This window comes from Alligator sinensis, unplaced genomic scaffold (assembly GCF_000455745.1).
Source record: "Alligator sinensis unplaced genomic scaffold, ASM45574v1 scaffold138_1, whole genome shotgun sequence".
Classification (NCBI taxonomy): Eukaryota; Metazoa; Chordata; order Crocodylia; family Alligatoridae; genus Alligator; species Alligator sinensis.
Genome location: NW_005841862.1, coordinates 885,064 through 907,493, shown reverse-complemented (window position 1 = coordinate 907,493; position 22,430 = coordinate 885,064). Strand labels below are relative to the sequence as shown.

Sequence of the window (22,430 nt, the reverse complement as noted above, 5' to 3'; positions counted from 1 at the left end):
GGAGTGGGAGGGGGGAAGGAGGCAGGGAGTTTACCAAGCAGAGCTTCCCAAACAAGCTTCCCAGGTTGAAGCCACATCAACAAAAAAGTAGTATCCAGGCAAAGTGAAATTGGATCATGGAGAACCATAGTTGGGACTTTGAATTAAAGCAGTGGCAAATACTGGAGCCAGTTCTGCTCACACTGAAGCCAAGGCTTAGGTGCCCACAGGATAGAGCGTGGGCTGAAGTTACATGTTACATTTATAACACACTAAGGACACTTAAAACACAAGCATCCACACGTTAACATTCATTAACTCATACTAAGTGCCCTCTGAGAGTCTCACAGTTATGCCACTTCAGACAAGCATTAACTTCGGCCTGTACTACCTAGCTTATGTTAGGATAACTTCAATCAGCTCTCTGGAGATAAAATGAGCAATTTGTAGTCCACCAGCATCCCAGGATGCACTACTCCCCATTTCGCCTCCCTCTCAGCAAGGATAGAGTGCAAGTGTCCTGGCTCCTAGCCATGCCCCTGCTTGTCAGTCTTCCAGTGGCAAGTAAGTTCCTTGGAGGCAAGAAATGGCATTAATCTTTACCCTGCAACTGTTCACAGTTCGTTCCAACTTTTACACCATTTAACATTCCACAGATTTAGTATTGTCTAAGGGGAAGGTGTAACTTCATCCTTGGATAGCAGGTGTAAAACTCAGTACTGTGCTTGTACTCATTCAATGCTTGAAAACTTTTCTCATATTTTTGTACTACACTAAGAGCCATTAGGGCTATAAGTGGATTTATACACCTATTTTGTCCTGCTTGTGTCCCCAAAAAATAGTTAATACAAGAGAAGAGCAGGTCCTGCTCCTCCTCGCTGCTTTTTTATGACTTTATCTTAAAGGTAAGATGGTGGTTCTTACTAAAATAGCTCCCTTAATTGATTTTTCAGAGGCTTGAACAGGGTAGAATAGAATCACACTTGGGGACCCAATAGGTGGACTAGAACCTGGCCTTTCAGAGGGACTAAGTATCTGCACATCTCATTAGCTCTCAGATGCTGTTCTGTACTCTTGGCGGGACTCATCTGCATGGATGTGCTGGCCCAAAAAGGCTTTAATGGCAGCAAGATTTTATGGCGTGCAATTTTCTGTGGATCTCATAGACATGCATGTATGATTATGCTACCCTTGGATTATTCTGCAGCCTCAACAGCCTGGGATCTGCAGGCTACAGGACATATTCATAAATGTCTGTAGACCCTGCAGCACCTCCTTTTTCACTCTCATGGGCCATACAAGGCAGGGGATTGGGCAACAAACAGAAAACAGGCAAAAAAAATGACCACCTATTGCTCTCTCTCTCCACCAACAGGGAAACTGGACTGGGCACTGGCTGGTTGTTCCATTGGTCAGTGAATGCCTCTTAGATTTGGTCCTATGCCTGAACAGGGAGATTGGGCTGTAAACTGCCTCACTGGAGTCAGTGGAATCTTATCTGCTAACCTTGCTGCACAAAAATTGTGCCACATCTCAGAGCAGAGAGGAGTGCAAACCATATTGCTTGTATCCCCAGTCTGGCAGCTGTGATACAAATGTGTTTAGAGCCCCATCCTGTGCATTACAGCCTGCACTGGGCCCCAACATCATCATTTGCTTCTCCTTTCAAGTTAGAGCTCAGAATGCCATTTGTTTAATGTTGCTGTTTAAATAATAATCTATAAAGCTCCAAGTCAGCCATGGAACAGCTTAATGACTAGTATAATTTATGGATGCCACTGGCTACATAAACACTGCTGTAAATATAAAGGATGTCTCCAACAAATTTTCCTTTGATGCCTATTTGATTTCATTCATTTTCCTTCCTCCAGCTGCTATCTTATGTGTTAAGTTGAGATCGCTTGGCTCAGCAGGCGTCGTCACCCAGGGCTCACCTGAGCTCGAGGTGTTTGAGGCTAAAAAATGAAAAGCCAAATTAAATGTCTATGTTTAATATCAAATAAATCACTTTAATTAAAAATGAATGAATTGCCCCAAACTTGAATACAGATGCCTGCATTTAAACAAACAGACCATTAAGACGATCATTTGTTTGTGGATGGCATTCTGTAAGCTTTTTTTCTTTTTAATTCCCCAATCTTCTCTGTTGTCCAGTTTGCCCTCCCCTCCCCCCCACTTCCCTTCCCCGTGTGCATGCCCTGAATCAACAAACACAAGAAGGAAATAATTCATCCAGCGACACTATGACCAATAACTCACCCAGCTGCAGTTCTACTATTTGTGTTCTCTAACCTATGTTACCATCTATGCATATGCCCATCTAATGCAAATCTGACCTAATTCATGCTCCATGTCAGTGGAGATAAATGAGCAGATAAATGCAGTCCGTGCTTTCGCAGGATAAGCTTAGAGAATTACTTGAGGTTTGATTGAGACTAATGATTTTAAAATGCTGTGCTCAGTTGACCTTAGAGGCCAAGGTGTTCTTGGGTCTCAGCAAAGATGCCTGAAGGAAGATGCTCTGGATGCTTGGTTAGATTAAGAGTAGTAATTCATTCTTGTGTTGAGGAAACTGAAAGCATTTTGCAAAAGCTACCCAAAACACGTGCGTATCTCTGTACGTGCCCTTGAAATGCAGCCGCTGCTGGGGCAGAACACTTTTTAAAAGATCAGAACCATATTCTGTAAGAGATAAGATAAGGCAACGCACAAGGTGTCCTAGTTGCTACAAGTGCCTCATTTAAATTAAACCATGGGGCATTCAGAGATGCAAAATGATGGAACCTGGCCAGCACTTCAGAGATTAAATTAAGAAACAACTGGACGCACATTCACTTTTGATTCAGGAAATGCAGCCACAGGCCTGCAGTGGCTCAGGCCAGAAGCCGGGGGGTACTACAGCACAGCTCTGTGGCATGTAGTCAGCATGGGCTGTGTATTCACTCCCTCTTCCTGCTGCACCCAAGGTCTCTGGGATTTGCAGTCCAGAATCACATCAGCAGGACTCTGCGAGGTTGCTCATCCTGCTTCCAGATGCCTCTGTAGTCCACAGTCACAGCCAGCAGTAACTTTCAGTAAGTTTAGCAGGGCAGGGCAGCTCTGTACTTGGGAGAAGGGGGTTTAACCCACCTCCCTGGCCTCAGACCCCAGCCTGGGTTTGCCTGGGGGGAGCAGTCCCTGCCTCTTCCTCACCCCCTCCTTCCAACCCTCCTCTGATGGAATAGACCACACAGGCCAGCCCAGGGCTGGAAAGTATTCTGGGGTGCTGGTGGGACTGTGATTTAGCTTATACCAAGAAGGGGTCTGAGACAGAAGTTTCATAAACTGGTTTGACCCAAATCAGTTAGGTCTGGTATTACATTCAACCAGATTTATCTTAAAACAGGTTCAGCCATTTTGAAACTGGTTTATGTGCACTGAACCTCTGTTCTGTGATAGGTTTAAACCAGTTTCTGATTACTTAAACGAGTTTACATGTAACTTTTGTTCCTAGCCCTAAAGGGAAGCATACCACCTACTGGGTCACCAGAGTCACTTCCTGTCGTATCTTAGTTTTTGTATGGACTTTCTTGCCTCCACTCTGCTGACCTTGTGCAGTCTGAAAAGTCTTGATTCAGACTAGAAAAAGACATTGTGTTTGTCCCATGTGTGTTTGTCATAGAACAAAAACATCCTAGGATTGACATATACACATCACCCTTCTAATATGGGTTTAGTGAGAAGCTGAACGTACTGCCACTTTTCTGCCATTGGTTAAATTATGCAATCCCAGGATAACTGCATTTTGTGATATCCTGAGATAAAATTTTAGTACTTCTTTTTCTGAGACCCTTTTAAGGATTTATCCTAGGACAGTGGACATGGATGTCTGAACAATTGCACTTTGCCCCAGGATAAAATGGTTTATCCCAGAACAAATACAATTTCAGAAATAGGAAGGGTCAAACCTGTCTGTGGTAGCCTATAGCCTTCAGATTCTGCACCTTGGAGGTGGAGGGTAGAAGGTAATGTTTTGCAGGGGAAAATCTCCTTGATGCCCTTCAGATGCTCCCTCCCTGAGGAGCCTGCCAAGATGGTTAGTGATCAGCCCTCAGCCACAGGGCTTGCTTCTTCCTCTGGAGTTCTCCTGTATAGCAATCCCTTGACCCTGACAAGGGCAGCACATGGCCTGCATGCTGCAAGCCAGAATTGCTCTGAGGCAATCAAAAAATACGAGCTGACAATAACACAGAGCACCCTGCTTAGGAGCAGGGGTCTTTTATTAAAAAGCTTTGGTGTGTATTTTTTATCTCCTGAATTGATTTGTGCCATAAAAAGAGCTTGAAAAGAAATAGTGGTTGTTTTGCTGCACGCTTCATTAATTTTTAGTTTTGGCAGGCAATATAAATAAAAGTATCAAGCACACATCTAATTGAATCACAAGTGATTTCCAACTCTCTGTAGTACCAGGGAACATGATGTAGCTGTGCTGTTTAGCAAGCATGGATGAGTCAGGCAGACAAAAGACATTGGGTTTGTTCTGCCAAGAGGCTTTGGGTTCAGTTTCCAATATTCCCTTTATTATATGAAAGGGGTAGGAGTTGCTGTAATGGGGAATTCACAGTGTAGATGGGCTTTGGTCAAGTCATTACTGAAGGGCAGGTCTGCAAGGCATAGTTGTACAGAAAGGACCTTGGATGTTGAGTAGGCAGCAGGAAGATGAAAAAGAAGGAAAGCAGGAAAATTGGTCTATAAATTTACAGTTTCATAGGTATTATGGAAAGGACCTTTGCGATCATTCAGTCTGACTTCCAGGGTAATATAAGCCATAGGGCTTCTCAGGCTTAATTGTTACTAAAGTAGTCAGTGTGGTCTAACAAAGGCATGTATTGTAAAAACAATCATCTAGTTTTGACACACAGTATCTTTGCTCAAGGCAGAATGAAGGGGACAGGTCCCCAGGAGACTTGCAAGAAGCCTATCACTCTATTTAACATGTGGCTATCTAGTAGACAAGGGGAGAAAGTGGTACAAGCATAACCTATACATTCCCCCAGCTCCAGAGTACTGGCCAACACCAAAAGTAAGAAGTCCATTTTCTGTCCCTCTACTGATTACTATAGAAAGCGATTGTCATATGTGGACCTGTCTGCCAGGAACAAGACAGATCTATGAGTCCATGTCACCAGGCCTTTAAAACACCTGTCAGATATAACACATGTTGGTGTCTCCTGATCTGAGCTAGGTGTGATCTGTTGACTGTCCTGTTCACTTGACAGTTTGCTGGTCATGTGCCACAATGGCTATTGACATTGTCAAAGTGGCAGTAATATCCCAAAGCAGAATCTGAGCTGTTACCTGTGTGCAGAGGTATGGCACGCTCATTTCAACAGTTCTTGGTTCTTGGAGCCATCAGATATCTGTAACCTTTGCACATTACCTCTGTGTGCTTTGAATTGAGCGTTCTACCTGTTTTCTCCTGTGCCTAGGAACCAGGGCACAGAACAAGCCATGATTTGCTCCTCTTTAACATATAATTGCTTATTATAATTACCTATAATTACTCATTGAATAGGGCTGTTTTTGAGGTTAAGTACCTCTTACTTTATTTTCAGACTGGATTTCAGCTCACAAGTGGTAGCTAGGAAGTGATTTCAACTCTCAGGTAGTAGCATTCAGGATGTGATCTGAATGCATGGAGCTGACCATTTAGTGATGCAGTCACTAAAGCCGAGGTAGTCTTTTTTTTTGTTTAACCGTGGAGTGGGTTAGAGATGTCAGGGAGCTTGGATTCTCTGCCATTGTTTCACCATACCAGAACTGACTCAGTTAAATCACTTAACCCTTCTATCCTCCAGCTTCCCCTTCCAGAAAAATATCCAGGTCTAGCTCAGCTCCTGGTACATATGAGGTCAGAAAATGGGAGTGCCCACTTCAGCCCCGCAGAGCATAAGCTACAGCTTTGTATTTCTTTAGAAGCCCACAGAGGTATACCTGGCATGCTCTGCACTGCCCTGAACAGCATTGGTGCATGAGGTAGCCATCGGTGCCTGTGCTTCTGATGGCACTGGCAGTGGAGGTGGCTGGGTCTGCAGTGTGGCTGCTGTTATTTTTGTAACCTTCCCTAATGTGGCACCTGGAGCTAGTATCCCAGTTGCCCCCCTTTCTCCTTCACTGTGTTACTATGAGCTGAAGGTCTGTGCTTTGGATTCTATGTTTAGATTCCAAAAAATGAGCTCCCAAATAGTGTCTGAATCTGCTTTTATAAAAGCTGCAGAAATGTAGTGTGCACTGCATAAATGATGCAATAAGCAATAAATTTCCTTGCTAGTGAGCCCCAGTAGGCATGCTGTGTTTTAGCTATGCCACCCAGGGCAGTGAGGTTGTCAGCTTTGATACACATGCTACATATCTTACAGATAGTCAGTGCTTGGACCCATACTTCCTTCTCTCCCTCAAAAAAAAAAAAAGAAAAAAAAAAGAGAAACAAAAAACCCAAATGACCAATAAAACGTAGGTGCTGCAGAAGAAGAAACTCAGTAGAAGATGTTTTTCATTCTGAATTAGTACTGAGCCAGTGCTGCAACATGGTTCGTGGGGCTCTGATGCTACAGGGTGCTTTATTTTGGATGAGATTTAGCACGCAGGTTGTGACCGCTTGTACTCAGAGAGCTCTCTGCGTGCTTGCCAGGGTTGAAGTGTTGACCCCAGCCCAATTCTAACTTTGGTAAACAAGTGCTCTGCCAGCCTCGGTTCTCCTTGTCACTTTGCAAGAAGTTTTTCTCTCTCCTGAAAGTCATGGTGCAGTGTTGCTGTGTGCCATGAAAGAGCTGCTTCATCACCCACCAGAATAATCATACTTAGCTGATAAATAGCACATTCTAGCCATAGATGCTGATGCATTTGACAAAGGAAGGTCAGAATCATTATTGCCTTTTGGCAGAGGAGGAAGCTGAAGGTCAGAGAGGGGCAGTTACTTCCTCGTCGGTGTCCCACACACTGAAGCTTAGTGGCAGAACAGGAGCAGAACCCTGTTCTGACTCCCCGTCACACCCCACTAGGTTGCTACTTTTGAGCTGTGCATTAAGTGAATCCAGACGTGCCAGGCCAAATTCTGCTCCTTTGCACCTGTGTATATCCAGATAAATTCCATGGGACGTTAACAGAGTTCCACCTCCAAAATAGCTCTACAAATACTAATAACCGTGCTGTTTTGGAGGTACCCCTGAGAGCTAGTAAATAAAAGTGGAATTTGATCCAAGGTCGGTATGGCTTCCTGGGCCCTTCAGGTTGGAAGATCCTATAAATGATTCAGCTAATGTTATTATTGCCATTGACTTGAGAGCGGGACAAAACTTGGACTAAGCTACTTGTTATATTTGTTTAGAATCATTTTATGCATTAGCTAAGTAGAGTGTATGCTATACAGGAACTAAAATCTTTCAAACCTATGCTTTATATATTAGCCTAGCATTGCTAGTCCAGCCTTATTTTCTGTTCCTCTGTACGGTGACTAGTACATCCCCTCCTTTTCACACACCCCTCCCCCCCTTATCAAAATGTATATTGTCAGAGGAGAGGAGGGATGAAGCAGAATTTGCCTTTCAGCACCAGGTTATGTGCTTGAATCCTCTTTAGGTGAAAGCTCACTCAAAACTATTGGTGTTTCAAAGCTTCTTCACCCAAACAAAACGAGGCAGTGATTTCAACGGCATTTGTGGCCTCTTTGTTGGCAATCTGCAAATAAATAAATAGCTATGATCAGGCTATAGGTCCCAACCAACTTCTCACTCTTAGGGGTGTGATGGCTCCAAGTCAAAGGCAAGACATATTGGCAGGAAGGTGTACAGGAAGCTTGTGTTGTTGCTTGCGCTCCAAGCTGTTCCCGAGTTAACGGAGAAAGCACATCAATCTGCAAGACTTTCAGGCTAGCAGTAAATTCACATTCGATTAAAACCCTAAATTGTATGTCATTTGACATACCACTTTCTTCAGTAATGCAGCGGAGTAGACTGTGGTAATTCAGCCTTTCTTGAAAGGGTTCAGCTCTGCCTTCCAATGCAAAACACTGAAACTGTCTAGTGAAGTTTAACTCTAATAATTCATATGGGCTATGTGGCATTAGGATAAATTAAAAGAAATGTGATGACTTGGATTGGAATAGTGAATGATGGCAGATCTGCTAATGCTTGTCATGACCACAGACCCTTAAGGGAGCAACTTTGCACTTGGACATCAAGTGATCGAACTGGGTCCTTATTTCTGTCTTGCAGCATTCTGTAACCATATGGTTGGAATCACAGGAGGTTTTGCAGCCAGGGGTCTGGGGGCGAAGGTGGTGCGGCACTCTGAACTTGTCTGTGTTTTCCTTTTTTCTAGGATCTCCCCCTGCTTCCAAAATGGTCCTTGAAGGCTTCTTCAGTTGCTGGAATGGAACAGTGATCAAACTGAGGCAAGCATGTGATTTCATCAGGGACTGCACAGAGGGAGAGGATGAGGGAGACATTTGCAGTAAGTAAACTGAAATCTCAGTTTTGTCCTTCCTCCTCCCTTCTAGAAAACAGGAGCCATTTGCTTCCCCATCATAGGGAACTGAAAGATTTGGAAACCTGGTAGTGCTCATTTGATCTCTCTGGATATCTACCTTGGGCTGGCTATAAACATCTAAAGTATCCCTGCACTGGTATGCGCTAGGTCTTATGGAAAACCTGTGATCAGTGCCCCAGAAGCTCTTACTGCTTTGTCCCAAACTTCTGATCAGGACTGTAGGGTAATGTGGATTATTTTGACCAGTTGTCTGTTGAATCAGAACTTTGCTATGCGTTCGTGAGGAAAGTCCTTAAAAAGGCTTCAGTGTTATGCATCAGATCTATTTGATGTTCGTGCTTCTTAGACATTTATAGTGAATACGGTGCCAATGAAAGGTACTAAGATTGGCAGCTCAGGTGATTGGAGGCTTCTGGTTATCCATTGAATAGGTACACTAAGGATACCAAATTGTAGCAGCCTGTCTGGTGCTGCCTTAAAACTGTACTTCAGTGTGGATATTGAGGAGCTGCCAAATCTACACTACAGGATTTGGTGGCATAGCTCTGTCCACCAAAGGGTGTGAAGGGGCATGATCCCTGGCTGAAGTAACTGTGCTAGTGAAAGCCCCTGGTGTAGATGCAGCAATGCCAGCAAAACTGATTTTGTTAGGGTAGCTTCTTTTGCTGGGGGGGTTGCTGGAACCAACCATTCCAAACAAGCTGCCATATCCACCCTTGAAATACTTTGTCTTTCATTATGGCAGTAAAATACTTCTGAAATGTAGACCTGGCCTAGGAGTAACATGGGCACACAGGAAGCATTCCACCTTTGGTGCCTGTCACCAGCAAATGGGCTGGTCAGAATGAGTGGTGTCATATTTTTATATGAAGGTATGAATAACTGGGACCTGAACAGCGACCATCCAAAATAGGTCTTGTAGGCCCCTGACAGATGTTATGCTTCAGTTGCGATTAACTGGTTAATCACACCTTTAGTGACCTGGCTACATGTTCAATCAATTAGTGGTGTGATAAAACAAAGAATAAGCCACAAAGTTATAACACAAGATGTGTAATAACCGTGGCTGGTTTTTATCACATCTTTAATTGAATGTGTGGCTAGTGCCCAGCCTCTGGAGCATGCAGGAGCCTGTCATGTGCTACAGAGCCTGGGAAGCCCCTCAGCTGATTGGTGCTTCCAGCCACAGCAGTGCATCCTGGACTCCTGAGGTTGGAAAACTGGTCAGCTGATCAGGGCACATGCTTCTTTGGCTGGGAGTCCCAGTTAGCTGATGGGGCTCCCAGCTGTGGAAGCATATAATGTGTTCCCCTGGCTGAAAGCCCCCATCAGCAGACAGAGCTCCCAGATGCAGAAGTGCATGGTGCACTGCTGCAGCTGGGAGCTAAGCTTGCTACTTCCCAGAAGGAGCCTGGGATCTTCCCTGCACCAACCGGCAATATGACTTTACGTGATCTGATGTGGGATCCTACAATTGCACCTCATGTGTGGCATGGCAGGAAGTGCAGTTGTTGGGATCCTGCATCAAATACCATTGCACCTTGACTTTAACATCATTCAGGGACCACAGGCCACCAAACGTCATGTAGTCGAATCAATGATTATTTCCACCTCAGGAGAAGTTAATGAGCAATCCCAGAGCAGGTTGCAACAAACACACCTTCATGGTAGCACTGTTGCATCAGGGATGAACTGAAGCAGATTTGAGTCAGAAATACTGACTGAGCCCTTGAGCCCTGTGATTCCGTCTCTTAGACATTGCGTTACAATTAAAATGCCATTTAAAAAAAATCTCATTTATAATTCTCAATTTTTGCCTAAAAACCTGCAAGCAGAGCTTTTAAGGAAACTTAATGTGTTTTTTTTTTATTGCATTCTAGGTTTAATTAAAAACATTTAATAAATGGTGACAATTAGTAGGGTTCTTTTTACCACCAACTGCATTTCACTTCATTTCACTAGGGAAGTATATTATTTACCCAGCCCAATAAAAGGGCTCATCAATAAATGTACGTCATGTCTACATCTGCTGTGCATGGATGCACACTGCAAGTGAAATCCTGCCTTGAGTGGTGGGAGCAGAACAGAGTGGGAAGCAGAGCTGTATCAGCTGTGATTATGATTCAAAAACCATTCTCCCCATGCAGGGAAGGCCTACAGGAGTCTGCTTACTGTGGTTTTGAAAAGCTAGGATGCACCTCTGGCTAGCATCTCTTGCCAGTCACAGCATGCACACACCAGCTGGCCGAGGGGAGGAGGGAGCTGTTGGACTACACCCAATACTGGGCCAACTGGCAAATAAGGCAGTCCCCTTCTTGCACTGACATGAAATACATGCTCTGTTTATGGAACATGTCTCCTACTGTTGAAATGTAGCCATTTGCAGGATTAAACACAGCAGTTGCTGAGCAGTGCGCAGGAACACTACACACAAATCTGAAGCAGAAAAGGAAGGATATTGGACCTGGTTCTCTGCAGGTGGAACTTCCTTGCAGTCAGTGGAGCTATGACAACAAAGATTTTTGTCCCACCATGTCCAACAGAAATACAGAGAAAACAAAACATAATTAACAGAACTTAGCTGGGACTGACACCCTCTAGCTATAGAGAAGCATCATTCCAGGGTTTTATGATCGCAGTTAGTTAGACTGTTAGTTTTGCAACTCATCCGAAGACAGTATGTTGTGTAACACCATGCTCCTTTGAGTCATTTATTTCAGAAACCTCTGTTTTTTAGGAGTCCTGCAATGCAGCAATGATGGGGTCCAGTCCTCTTCAGTTTATAAGATGTAATGAGAGCTGTGAGTTTCTAGTCTTGCGCGTGGGGTTGCATGCTGCTTTTTGCAAGCCTGTTCAATTCTGATTAAATTCTCTGCTATTGTAAAGCCACCCCATTAGTATGCTATACTGAGTTGTGTTGGCATAAGTTTTCCTTCACAGAACAGAAATGGTCAAATATTTTAGACATCAAATATGTCTATCTGTCAACTCACTACACAAAGTACCTAATCGTTCAGCAATTGGGTTCTCGTTTAGTCCTGAACAACTTAGACATTTTCATCAGCTTTTTTCAACCATGGTAAAAAATGAATCAGATTTGCAGGGGGTTACTCCCCCTCTGCCCCTTCCCTCTCAAGGCTTTGCTGCCACATACACAAAAAAGCTGTCAAGCTGTAGCCATGCTAGAAAATGGGGCAGAGGGGTCTTTAAAGCCATCTTTAACCCAGTAGTTATCTTTTTACCAGCTTTATGAGAGGCTGTTTTTTCCTACTATTTGTTTTGGACATTCAGACTGCATCTTTTCTTTCGCTCCCCATTTCCACCGTCCCCAACCTTTTTGTTCTGTTCTTTAGCTGCAAAATTTACCTTAAAGACTACTTTTGGTTAACACCTTTGACTTACTACTGGTCAATGAAAATATCACAGTGATTTTTCTGCATACAGCCAATTAGTCTTTGTAGAGCCATTAGAATAAGTTTACCCCTGAAGAAAGAAATAATTTGATTTATAATGAGGGAAAAAAAGCCCCTTCAAAGAGACAGAAACAGACTTAGATTCCAACCAGTAGTGACTTAGGGTAAGATGCACAGATTTAACAGATCAGGAAAAGTGTGTAAAGTGATTTCCTCTATTGCAAATTGGAAACATCATTGATTTCATGCTTTCCAGCTGATACTGTTCCCCTGTTTATAAAATACGGGTGTCATTACATGAAGTCATGACCCTAGCCACTAGGCTAGTGTCATTCTCTCCCTCCCTTGTTCACTATCATTCAATGCATATTTAAGTATTTTTTGCACAGGGGAGCAGCATCAATAGGAGAAACCAAGACATGCACCTTAGATCACCAATTATGTGAATGACTCAAGCTCCACTCAGTGTGTGGGTGAAGGGAGTGTGCATATGTGCCTGTTGGGGGATGAGTGTTCATGGTATCTAGACTCTAAATGAGTTGGTGTTTCATTCAGAACATGAGCAAGTTCTACAGGGACTAGTTCTCTACCCAGCTGAAAATGTGTGAGGAGAACAACCGATTCATCTGTACTTTGGGGTTGGCTATGACTCAACTGAAGTTACCCATAGTTAAAATGATGAAGTGACTTGTTACCTACCATGCAGTACCTTCTCCCTTCCTATCTTGTTTAATCTTTGTTGTGTTGCTTACCATTCTCCCCATCTCTCAGCTGAAAGCAGGAAATACAGCAGAGAATTCTAATCACCAGGGGTCCTGGTTTTCACTGATTTAAAAAATCCCCCAATTTTCAAATAAAAAAAGTAACCCAAAATCCACATTTTTCTATGATTAAAATGAAACCCTACTCTCTCTCTCTCTCTCTCTCTCTCTCTCTCTATATATATATATATATATATTTGAAGAAAATGACACACGCACATATATAGAGAGAGAGAAAGAGAGAGAGAGTAGGGTTTCATTTTAATCATGGAAAAATGTGCATGGGGGGTTAATCCAGAAACTGGGGATTTTTTTTTATCAGATAAAACTAGGATCCATGCTAACCACCATCAGTTCTGATCTCAAAGGTGCCAGCTGACACTGCAAAAAAAACCCCTTTATTTAGTGTGCTGACATTGGTGGTCCCTTATTTGTACTTTATTTTTGATAGACCTTGGCAGACCTTGTTTTGGCAGAATAAGGGTGGCAATGAAAAACATAAACTTGGAGAGCTGCAGAGTGTTAAGGATTAGCACACTTAGATGATACTCTGCTCCATGATCTGAAACTTCCTACTATATCCAGTAAAAAGCCATAGATCTTAAGGCGAGAAGAGATCTTTACGATCATTGAGTTTGACCCTTTGGAATAACACTGGCCATAGAAATTTACCCAATAATTCCTTCAACAAGCCCATAACGTCTGATTGATCTGCAACAGATCTTTTCCAAAGATAGCCAGTTTTGATTCAAAGTCTTCGAGCAACTGAAAATACACTCTACCCCTCTGCAAGTTGTTCCGGTATTTAAGTTTCCCCAGTGTTTCAAGGGCAGGATATGTGAACTAAAAATGGAAACTCATAAATCTTTACCTAGCTTTCAAACTGAACCTAAACTATTCTGAAGGTCTGACAGTGTCTGGTGAAGGATCAAGTCATCACCGTCTCTACCTCCTTCCTTTGTGGAAAGGGCCCAGCGTGGTTTCTGCTCCCTCAAAGTATTTCTGGAAACTGTCTATGATGTGTCTTCTGAATTCTCTTTTGTCTGTGTCCCTCATTCCCAGTGGGCAGTACTCTGGTCCCTCCGGGTTTGAACATTTTGTTATTGATCTGTCACTAATAATGCTGCCAATTATATCAGGTTTCACCAACCCTAGTAACTCCTGCCTTCCCGACTCAGGCAGAAATCTCCCTGTGGTCAAGGGAAGCTTGCTTGGATAGGAAATTTAGAAGGGAGAACCGCGAGTCTGGATATTGCCTCTTCAGTTCAGAAAGGTTTTCTTCCTTTGTGCAGTACATAAAGCCCTAGTAGTCTGCATAATGCTAATGAGATCCTGCTGCATATAAATTCAAAGAACCGGGGCAATGTGCTTTGACAGACTATCTCTAGCTTAAAAGCTTTTCCTGGAGTTGCAATAAATGCATGTCATAGCTTTTCTGTGTATATGAAGCATTAAAGAACAGCAGTGAGGAATACAGTGCATCCAGAATACAGGACAACCAGAAATGCATAAAGGTGCATCTGTGGAGGTAGAAAGAAATGTACTGTGAAAGAAATAGCTTTTTATACATGTCTGTTTCTATATGTACAGCGAGCTTAGCTGCATTTTTTTCTGACCTCCAGGTAGAGTTTGCTGCTTAGATGTTCCCCCCCTACTGCTGTAAATTGCTTACACCATCCTAGCTATCACAGGACAGTAAAATGAATTCAGTTGCACACAAAGTTGTGCTATTTCCATGGGTATTCAGGGTACATTTGTTTTCGTCATTTTCTTCAAATTCCAACCTAGGGCTGAGCAATGAAATGGAGCTAAGTTTTATAGAGGGGTGGGACACAAGAGAGCTTTTCTTGACTTAGCAGCCCAAAACTGAAAGGCAGACTGAATGAATCTGGAGACCATAAAATGCAAAACCTTAAAACAGCCTTTAATTAATTGCTGGGGTTTTGTTCAATTTACCCTGCATTAAACCTGCAGACACATGGCTATGTGAAATTTGTTGTGCTCCCTAATTAGGTTTCTTGAAGGTCAGATGTTCCCATTACAGATACTATCATCACAATTGTTGCTAACTGGACATCTTTCAACAGAAAGATCAGTGGGCTATGGAAACTGAAGCTCTAGAGGTTGGAGTGGAGATGAGTGTTGGGTGGGCAAAAAAATAACCTATGATCATTGTTTAATCAACTGCCAAAAAAGAGTCACAGTGTCATGTCTGATTTCCCTCTTATATAGCAGCTGCCTGTATGGTATTTATGAAGATAGACCTTTTTCCCCACCCCTGAAATTCTCTGCTTTGTAAAATGCTTCTGGAACTGAAGAAGGACAGTAGTTAGTTGTGTCAGTCTGAAGTAAGGCAGAAGGTGGCGCAGGGTAGCAGCTTAAAGGCAAACTGTTTCAGAAAGGAATGAGCTTTCACAGGCAACAGCCTACTTCATGAAATGCAATGAATGGACTGGTAGAAAGAAAAAATTATATATAGGAGGGATGGGGTGGGAAAACGCTGCTAAGAGGGAATAAATGTGTTGATTGGGTCCATTGAGATGAACAAATTAGTTAACAGCCAATTCAGGTCATGGAAGCCATAGGACTGAGATATCCACTGATGTCCATCCACTGATCTGTGGATGATTTCTTGCTCTACAATTTCATATTCAAGTTGGGTTTTAATTTTTTTTTCATTTAAGGACAGATACTCCAAATCCATGACAGAACATTCAGGGAGGTCCAAGTGTTCTGCCACAGGCTTTTGTATGTTTCTGGAATTGGCATCCATTTGTGTTGGATTGGCATTCATTCATTTTTTTACATATGGTTCCATCTGGCCCATGTAGATAGCAGAGGAGCACTGTAAGATGCTTACAGCATATAGGATGTTGGTGGAACAGAAGGTGAATGAATCCCAGGTGTTATAATTTGTGGTGCTTGGTCCAGCACTGACATGGTCCATGTTGATGAAGGGGGAACATCTGGAATCTGGGTCTGTAGAAAGGCTGGGTGACTTGGTGAGACTTATCAGAGAAATGTTGTTTGGAGTTGGGGTGCTGCCTACACAGGACAGGGTTGTAGAACCAGACCAGGGCCACTCTGGATTGGGTCCACAGACCAGGCCCCGAACCAGCCCTGTGCACTGTGCTCTGCATGCAGGGCCAGGACTGGCGTATGCTGCATGCAGCGCACAGGGCCAGTCTGGGTCTTATACTGCATGCAGCGCCTATATTGAACCAGTCCTGTGCGCTGGATCTGGCACGCAGGGCTGGTCTGTGGGCCTGATCTGATCTATGGGGCTAGTTGATTTTGACACTCCTGAGCTCCATGATGCATGTGTTTAATGTAGTTATATCATCTTCAGGACTATAGTATGAGAGTGTTTCAAACTGTTTTTTTGTATTTATCCTCCATCAGTCCTGAGGGAAAGCCAGGGGGCTGTTGGTTTGGAGTGAGGGGCAATGGCATGGGCAGGGCACCAGCATATCAGGGTTGCTCAGTGCCACAAAGTGTGTGTGGGGTGGGGGCGGGACAGCCACAGCTGGATCTGTGTCCTGGTGAGTGAAGGGGGCTGGGGCAGCTCTGTTTTTCCATGATAAAACCCAAAATCAAATGCCAAAATGTATAGGTATTTAGAATTTATTTTATTATATTGATTGAGGCACTGGAAGGCTTCCAAATTGCTTTAAAATTGTAACTATATCAATAAAACATTGTGTTCAACTAATACCTATATATATAATGGTGTTTCATTTTAATCACGGAAAAAACATGGATTTTGGGGGTTTTGATCAGAGAATTTGCAATTTTTTAAACAGAGAAAACCATGATTCCTGGTTACTAGTGATAGTAACTAATAAATAGCATTGTCCTTCCTGGACAATTATGTTAAGATCCCATGTTAAGATAACCCCCAGGGTAAATCCATGAAACAGGTAAAGTAAGAAAACTATAGGTGCAGACAGAAGTGACAATATTCGCCTGGTCTGGCCCCTGGAAGTGCTCTATAGCCATGACCAAACACAAGTGCAGAGCACTTTAAAAGTGATCACCTTCATTGCCTGAGGGTACAGATGAAGATGCTCCAAAATGGAGCATCCTCAATAACTTCTGTTTGCATATACTGGGAACAGGGATGAGCTGATGCAACTCATTCCAGCTGCTGGCACTGTCTTCAGAATGGGAGTGGGAAAGGGACTAGAGGAAGTTTGCCCCCTGCCCCCCAGGTGGTTGCCCTCCCACTCCAGCGTGGCTGGGAAAACTCCAGAATATACCTCCCTTCCCTGTCTTCTCCTGCCTCCCATCCTCTCCAGGTTCACTGATGATACCAAGTTATGGGGCAGAGTTAGTACACTGGAGGGCAGGGAGCAGATTCAGGCCGACCTGGACAGGTTGGATCAATGGGCAGAGAGAAATAGGATGCAATTTAATAAAGATAAATGTAAGGTACTCCACCTGGGAAGGAGGAATCCCCAGCACACCTATAGCTTGGGGAATGTCCTTCTCAACAGCTCGGAGACAGAAAGGGATCTTGGAGTCATAACTGACTCCAAGATGAACATGAGCCAGCAGTGTAACGAGGCCATCAACAAGGCCAATTGCACCTTGTCATGCATTAGCAGGTGCATGACTAATAGATCAAAGGAGGTGATGCTCCCGCTCTATGCGGCACTGGTCAGGCTGCAGTTGGAGTATTGTGTCCAGTTTTGGGCACCACACTTCAAGAGGGATGCAGAGAATCTGGAGAGGGTCAAGAGGAGGGCCACTTGCATGATTAGTGGCCTTGGTGATAGACCCTACGGGGGGAGGTTGAGAGACCTGAATCTCTTCAGCCTTCACAAGAGATGGCTATGGGGAGATCTTGTGGCTACCTATAAATGTATTAGGGGAGGCCAACAGGGAGTAGGGGATGCTCTGCTTACTAAGGCGCCCCAGGGAGTGACTAGGAATAATGGGTGTAAACTAGTTGAGAGTGGATTTAGGTTAGATATTAGAAAGAAACTTTTCACAGTAAAAGTGGCCAGGACCTGGAATGGGCTTCCAAGAGAAGTGGTGCTATCACCTAGCTTGGAGGTCTTCAAGAAGAGGCTAGATAGTCACCTGGCTGGGGTCATCTGACCTCAGTCATCTTTCCTGCCAGGGGCAGGAGGTCGGACACGATGATCCATTGTGGTCCCTTCCAACTCTACAATCTATGAATCTATGAATCCTGAGAGAGCACCGGAGCTTGGAGGGGTGCAGGGCTAGGGAACTGATGCTGCAGAGATGCAGCCTCTTTCGATGGTTTGTCTCCAAATTAGAGCTGATCACCCATCCTACCTGACCAAACAGCTAACATCTGTTGGGTCGGGAGGACTGGTCTAACTCATGGCACTTTCCGTAAAGTGCCATGTGTAAGACAAGGGAGCTGCATTTCTGTCTGTGGCTTATAAACAGGACTAAGAGTAGGTGAAAGATTGCTGGAATAAGTAGATTTTTAAGAAAAGGTACTTGGATAGTGCAGGATAGAGACTTCTCCAATCTGGGACAGCCTGAGTGTATGTGCTTTATCACAAGAACTGGAAGGAGCTGAAGGAAGCAATACAAAGAGAGAAGGTTAGAAAATGAATAGGAATGAGAACAGAGAAAGCATTTCACAGTTTTGTAAAGGGAGGGGACTCAGCTAAAATGTGGTTCCTATTTTGATTCATATGCTCAAAGGAAACCAATGAACACTTAAGTCTCAGTGCCTGGGGCACAGGAAGCTATATAAAATCCCAAGCTAGTATCAGAATGAGTGAGCTTCCAAACTGCAAGTATGATTAAAAATCAAATGTTCTCTTCGCATCCACCTGTCTCATGGAGTGTCTTAAAAGGCAAGGAGGTGTCATTATCCACTTCTGCAAATGCAGAAACAGAGGCCCAAAAAGTACCACAATTTGCATGAGGTCACAGGGTAGTACATGGCAAGAGTGAAAGCAGAACCTGAATTCCAGCAGCCAGTGTGATTCACCAGACTGTACAGGCCTCAATAAAAGGAGAGAGACAGCATGTTAAAATGTCTTTCACTGATGGTAATTTTTGCTTCCTAGGTTGGGCTGCGGGGCCTGAAGTTTGGAAAACTTGGCCAAGGGTAGATCCTGGAAGATGTAGAGACCAACCACATAGGAGACCTTATAACAGGGGTGGGCAAAATGTGGCCATGGGCCAGATGTGGCCCGCCAGGCCATTCTATCTGGCCCGCAGGGCCCCTAAAAAATTTAGAAAATTATTATTTATCTGCCCCTGGCTGCCTGTGATGCAGCCCTCGGTGGCTTGCCAAAACTCAGTAAGCGGCCCTCTGCCCAAAATAGTTGCCAGCCCCTGCCCTATAATGTCTAGTGTGCAGATTTGTCCTCTTATTAAGAAGACAGTCCCACTTTTAAGTATGTTAACCTTTTTTCTTTCCTCCTCCTGTCTTCTGACCCGCAACATGATGGATGCTTAATGCCAAGAGGCCCGAGGGCTATGGGAAGCAGCATGCCCCAGAATCACTCGGGGTAAACATTCTCTTCTTGCTTTCTTCCTGTGCCCAGAAATCCACTAACCATCTTCTTTGTGGCTTTTCTGGACTCTGTCTCCACAGAAAAACTTCCTTCCAGTTTTTACTGTTCGTTTGAAGAAGGCGACTGTGGCTGGACACAGGGCTCTTCTGCTTCTCACATTCCTCCATGGCAGATTGGGAACCCGGAGTACAGCCGCTTTCCTTCACTAGAAGGTATGGGACACAGCAGTCTCAATATGGGCAGGTGGGGTACTTTTTCAGTGTTCAGCCAAGAAGTCACAGGTGCCTTGTTTTCACACATTACTTCATAGTCGGCCATCAGTACAGCTAAACCCTCCTTTCCTCTAAGATGGATCCTTCACCCTTCTGAATTGCCTCTTCTCTTTGTGCAGATCCTGACTCTGCTCCCTTTTGCCCCTGGCTATTCCTTGCTTTACTTCCCACCGCTCAGTTCCCTTTTAGACCCATCATTTCATATTCCATTCCTTCATGCACACTGTGTCCTGACCCTCTGCCCCTCCTAATCCCTGATAGCCCCACCAACTTTTCTTGTACAAACCCCTGGTTTTTAAACAGTTTATGTCTCAGGCACTGAGCTACCATGGGGCTGAAATATGGCAGACTACCTGCTTCCAAGAATGTTTTCCCTAATACAGTAACATAAATCAGATGAGACATTTATTGCTTAAGTGCAGAGCAGCTAAAGGAATACAGCAATAATAGAGCACTGCATCTGCCATAAACACTGTATCCCAAGAATGTTTACAAAGTGAAATGATACATAGTGAGGCAGCAAGGGTCAGCTGCTCCACAGGTGTAAATTGGTGGAGATTCATGGACTGCAGTGGAGCTACACTGATTTATGCCAGCAGATGATCTGACCAACAATATTGCAGAACAAAGAGAAATTGAGCCAAAGGGAAGGAAGGAAGGAAGGGAAGATCATGAAAGGGCACAGTGGGTAACTGACAGAAAAATGTACCACTTCATGATTTATCTAGGGGTCATAAAATGAAACTAGGCCTGTGCGAAGCGGCTAGTATTTGCTTCGGATTTGGATTTGGCCGATTCGGGGACAGTGATTTGATTTGGATATTCAGATCGGTATCCCGATTCGATTCGGCCAAATCTGATTCAGAGATTTGGCTGCTGAATCTCCAGATCTCTGAATCAGCCAGGGCAGGCCCATGCTCCGCCCACTCTCCCAGCCTAGCAATGGCTGCCCCGCCCGCCCGCCCCACCTCCCGGCACTTGGAAAAAGAAAAGCCCCGATCCACTGCTGGGTGGTGGGCGATCCCCATTGCCCCATGCTGCATGGGGGGCTCTGTGTGAGCCCCCTGACTCCTCCCCCAGCCCCCCCCACCAATGGTGCTTTGCCAGCTCTGGCCCTTTAAGAAAAAAAAAACAAAAACAAAAACCCTAGACTCACCATTCCTGCCAGCTGGGGGCGATCCCCACTGCCTCACACCACATGGGGGGTTCTGCACGAGCCCCCAAAGCCCCGAGGCCACTGCAGGAGCGGTGAGTCCTGGGGGTTTTCTTGTTTGCTTTTTTCCTTAAAGGGCCAGAGCTGGCACATGCAGGGCACCCATGGTGGGGTTGGGGGAGCAGCGGGGAGCCCCTGGGCTCATGGCAGAGCCCCCCAAGCAGCATGGGGTAGTGGGGGGCAGTGGGGATCACCCCCCGTTCCCCCCTGCCCGGCAGCACCTGGTGAGCAGAGGGGCTTTTTTTTTTTAAGTACCGAGCTGGGGCGGGTGAGGCAGCCATTGAGGGGCTCAGGGAGTGGGGAGGGCTAGGGGGGCTGGCAGGGGTCCCCCTATGGTCCCCTCCCCCAGCTCCCCTCTCCTCCAGTTCCCTGGTCCCTCACCCCTAGTACTTACCAGCTTGGAGTCAGCTACAGCTCTCTGCTGCAGCCACTGCGGACTGCCCAAATCATCAAAGCTATCCAAATCTTTTCTGAAGATCCAGAGAGCTTTGAATCGATTTGGACCTTTGAATTTGCCCCTGATTCGATTCGGATTCAGAGATTCGGCCACCGAATCAGGCCAAATCTCCTCCTAATCGAATCACCACCTGAACCTTCTCACAGCCCTAGTAGTAAGTTTAAAACTAACAAAAGGATGTTCTTTTTCACACATGGTGTGTAATTGAAGTGTGGAACTGGTTGCCACCAGATGTTATGGAAGATAACAGTTCAGCGAGATTCAAAAAAGGATTGAACAACACCCAGCAACTCAAAAGGGACTGAACAAATTCTAGGAGGAAAGGTGCATCAGTAGCTACTGAGCATGGGAGTTAGGGATACAACCTCTGAACTAGAACTTGCTAGACCTTAAATCCTGGAGGCTGCAAGTAGGGGAAGAACAGTACAGTGGAAAAAAAACCAAAACCCTGTTGATACCCAATCCACTCTTCCTTTCAACCTCCACTCATTACCACTGTTCAAGCTAGGTACAGACATTCAACAAGCCCGAGCCTGAATTGATTCCATCTTTGCAGGCTAGTCTAACTTGCAGAGCTTGAACCAATTTGCAATTGGATAGACATTAACTTTTGAATCAAGAAACACAGGCTTATGCCTGCAGTGGCTCAGGCTAGAAGCCAGGGGGTACTGGAGCAGCCTTCCCTTCCCTTCCACAATGCTGAGCTGAGGGGGACGTGGCCAGGCCCTGGCAGAGTGCTCCGATTAGGAAGGGGTTTAAACCTCCACCCCAACCTGCACAGTCCCCAGCTGGGGTGTGCCTGGAGTGGGAGGGAGAAGCAGCCCTTGCCCAGCTTTTCCTTGCTCACTGCTAAAGGGGCACGAAGTGTTACCAGACCCCAGGCCACAGCTAGCACTCTGACGCAAAGGGAGGGTGGAGAGGGAGGACTGCTTGTGTGGAGTGCATGCATCTGTTAATGATACTGAGCTTTTCAATCTCCCTCTCCCTGCTTCTTCATACTGTCTGCAGCAAACTGACAGGCAAGGGAGCCAGCAGAGAGTTGATAACACAAAGTTTATCAGCCCATCAAGAAAACAAATGTTTCTCTTATTAGATCAAGCTCTTCTTAAACAGCTTTTTCCAAGGAAGGAATGGAAGGACATTACCAGCTTACCTGTTGATTAGGTCCCAAAAGTCTTAAGCAGACACTGTTCTGTCTGCCTTTGTCCCAGTGAAATTGGAGACACACACACACAGATACCTCTCAGCATTAACTAGCATGGGGGTGGCCGTGACCAGTTGCTGGCTAGGGTCTGTACCC

The 22,430-nt window shown here is 44.8% G+C and overlaps 1 protein-coding gene across 1 annotated transcript in view; it reads left to right on the top strand.

Annotated features, from left to right (window-relative positions):
- ALK (ALK receptor tyrosine kinase) overlaps positions 1 to 22,430 on the top strand; it is a 545,961-nt gene that overhangs the window by 411,438 nt on the left and 112,093 nt on the right. Inside the window, exons 7-8 of the mRNA XM_025215973.1 lie at positions 8,338 to 8,469; positions 19,269 to 19,400. Coding sequence (XP_025071758.1) covers positions 8,338 to 8,469; positions 19,269 to 19,400 — 264 coding nt within the window. The remainder of the gene's footprint in view (positions 1 to 8,337; positions 8,470 to 19,268; positions 19,401 to 22,430) is intronic.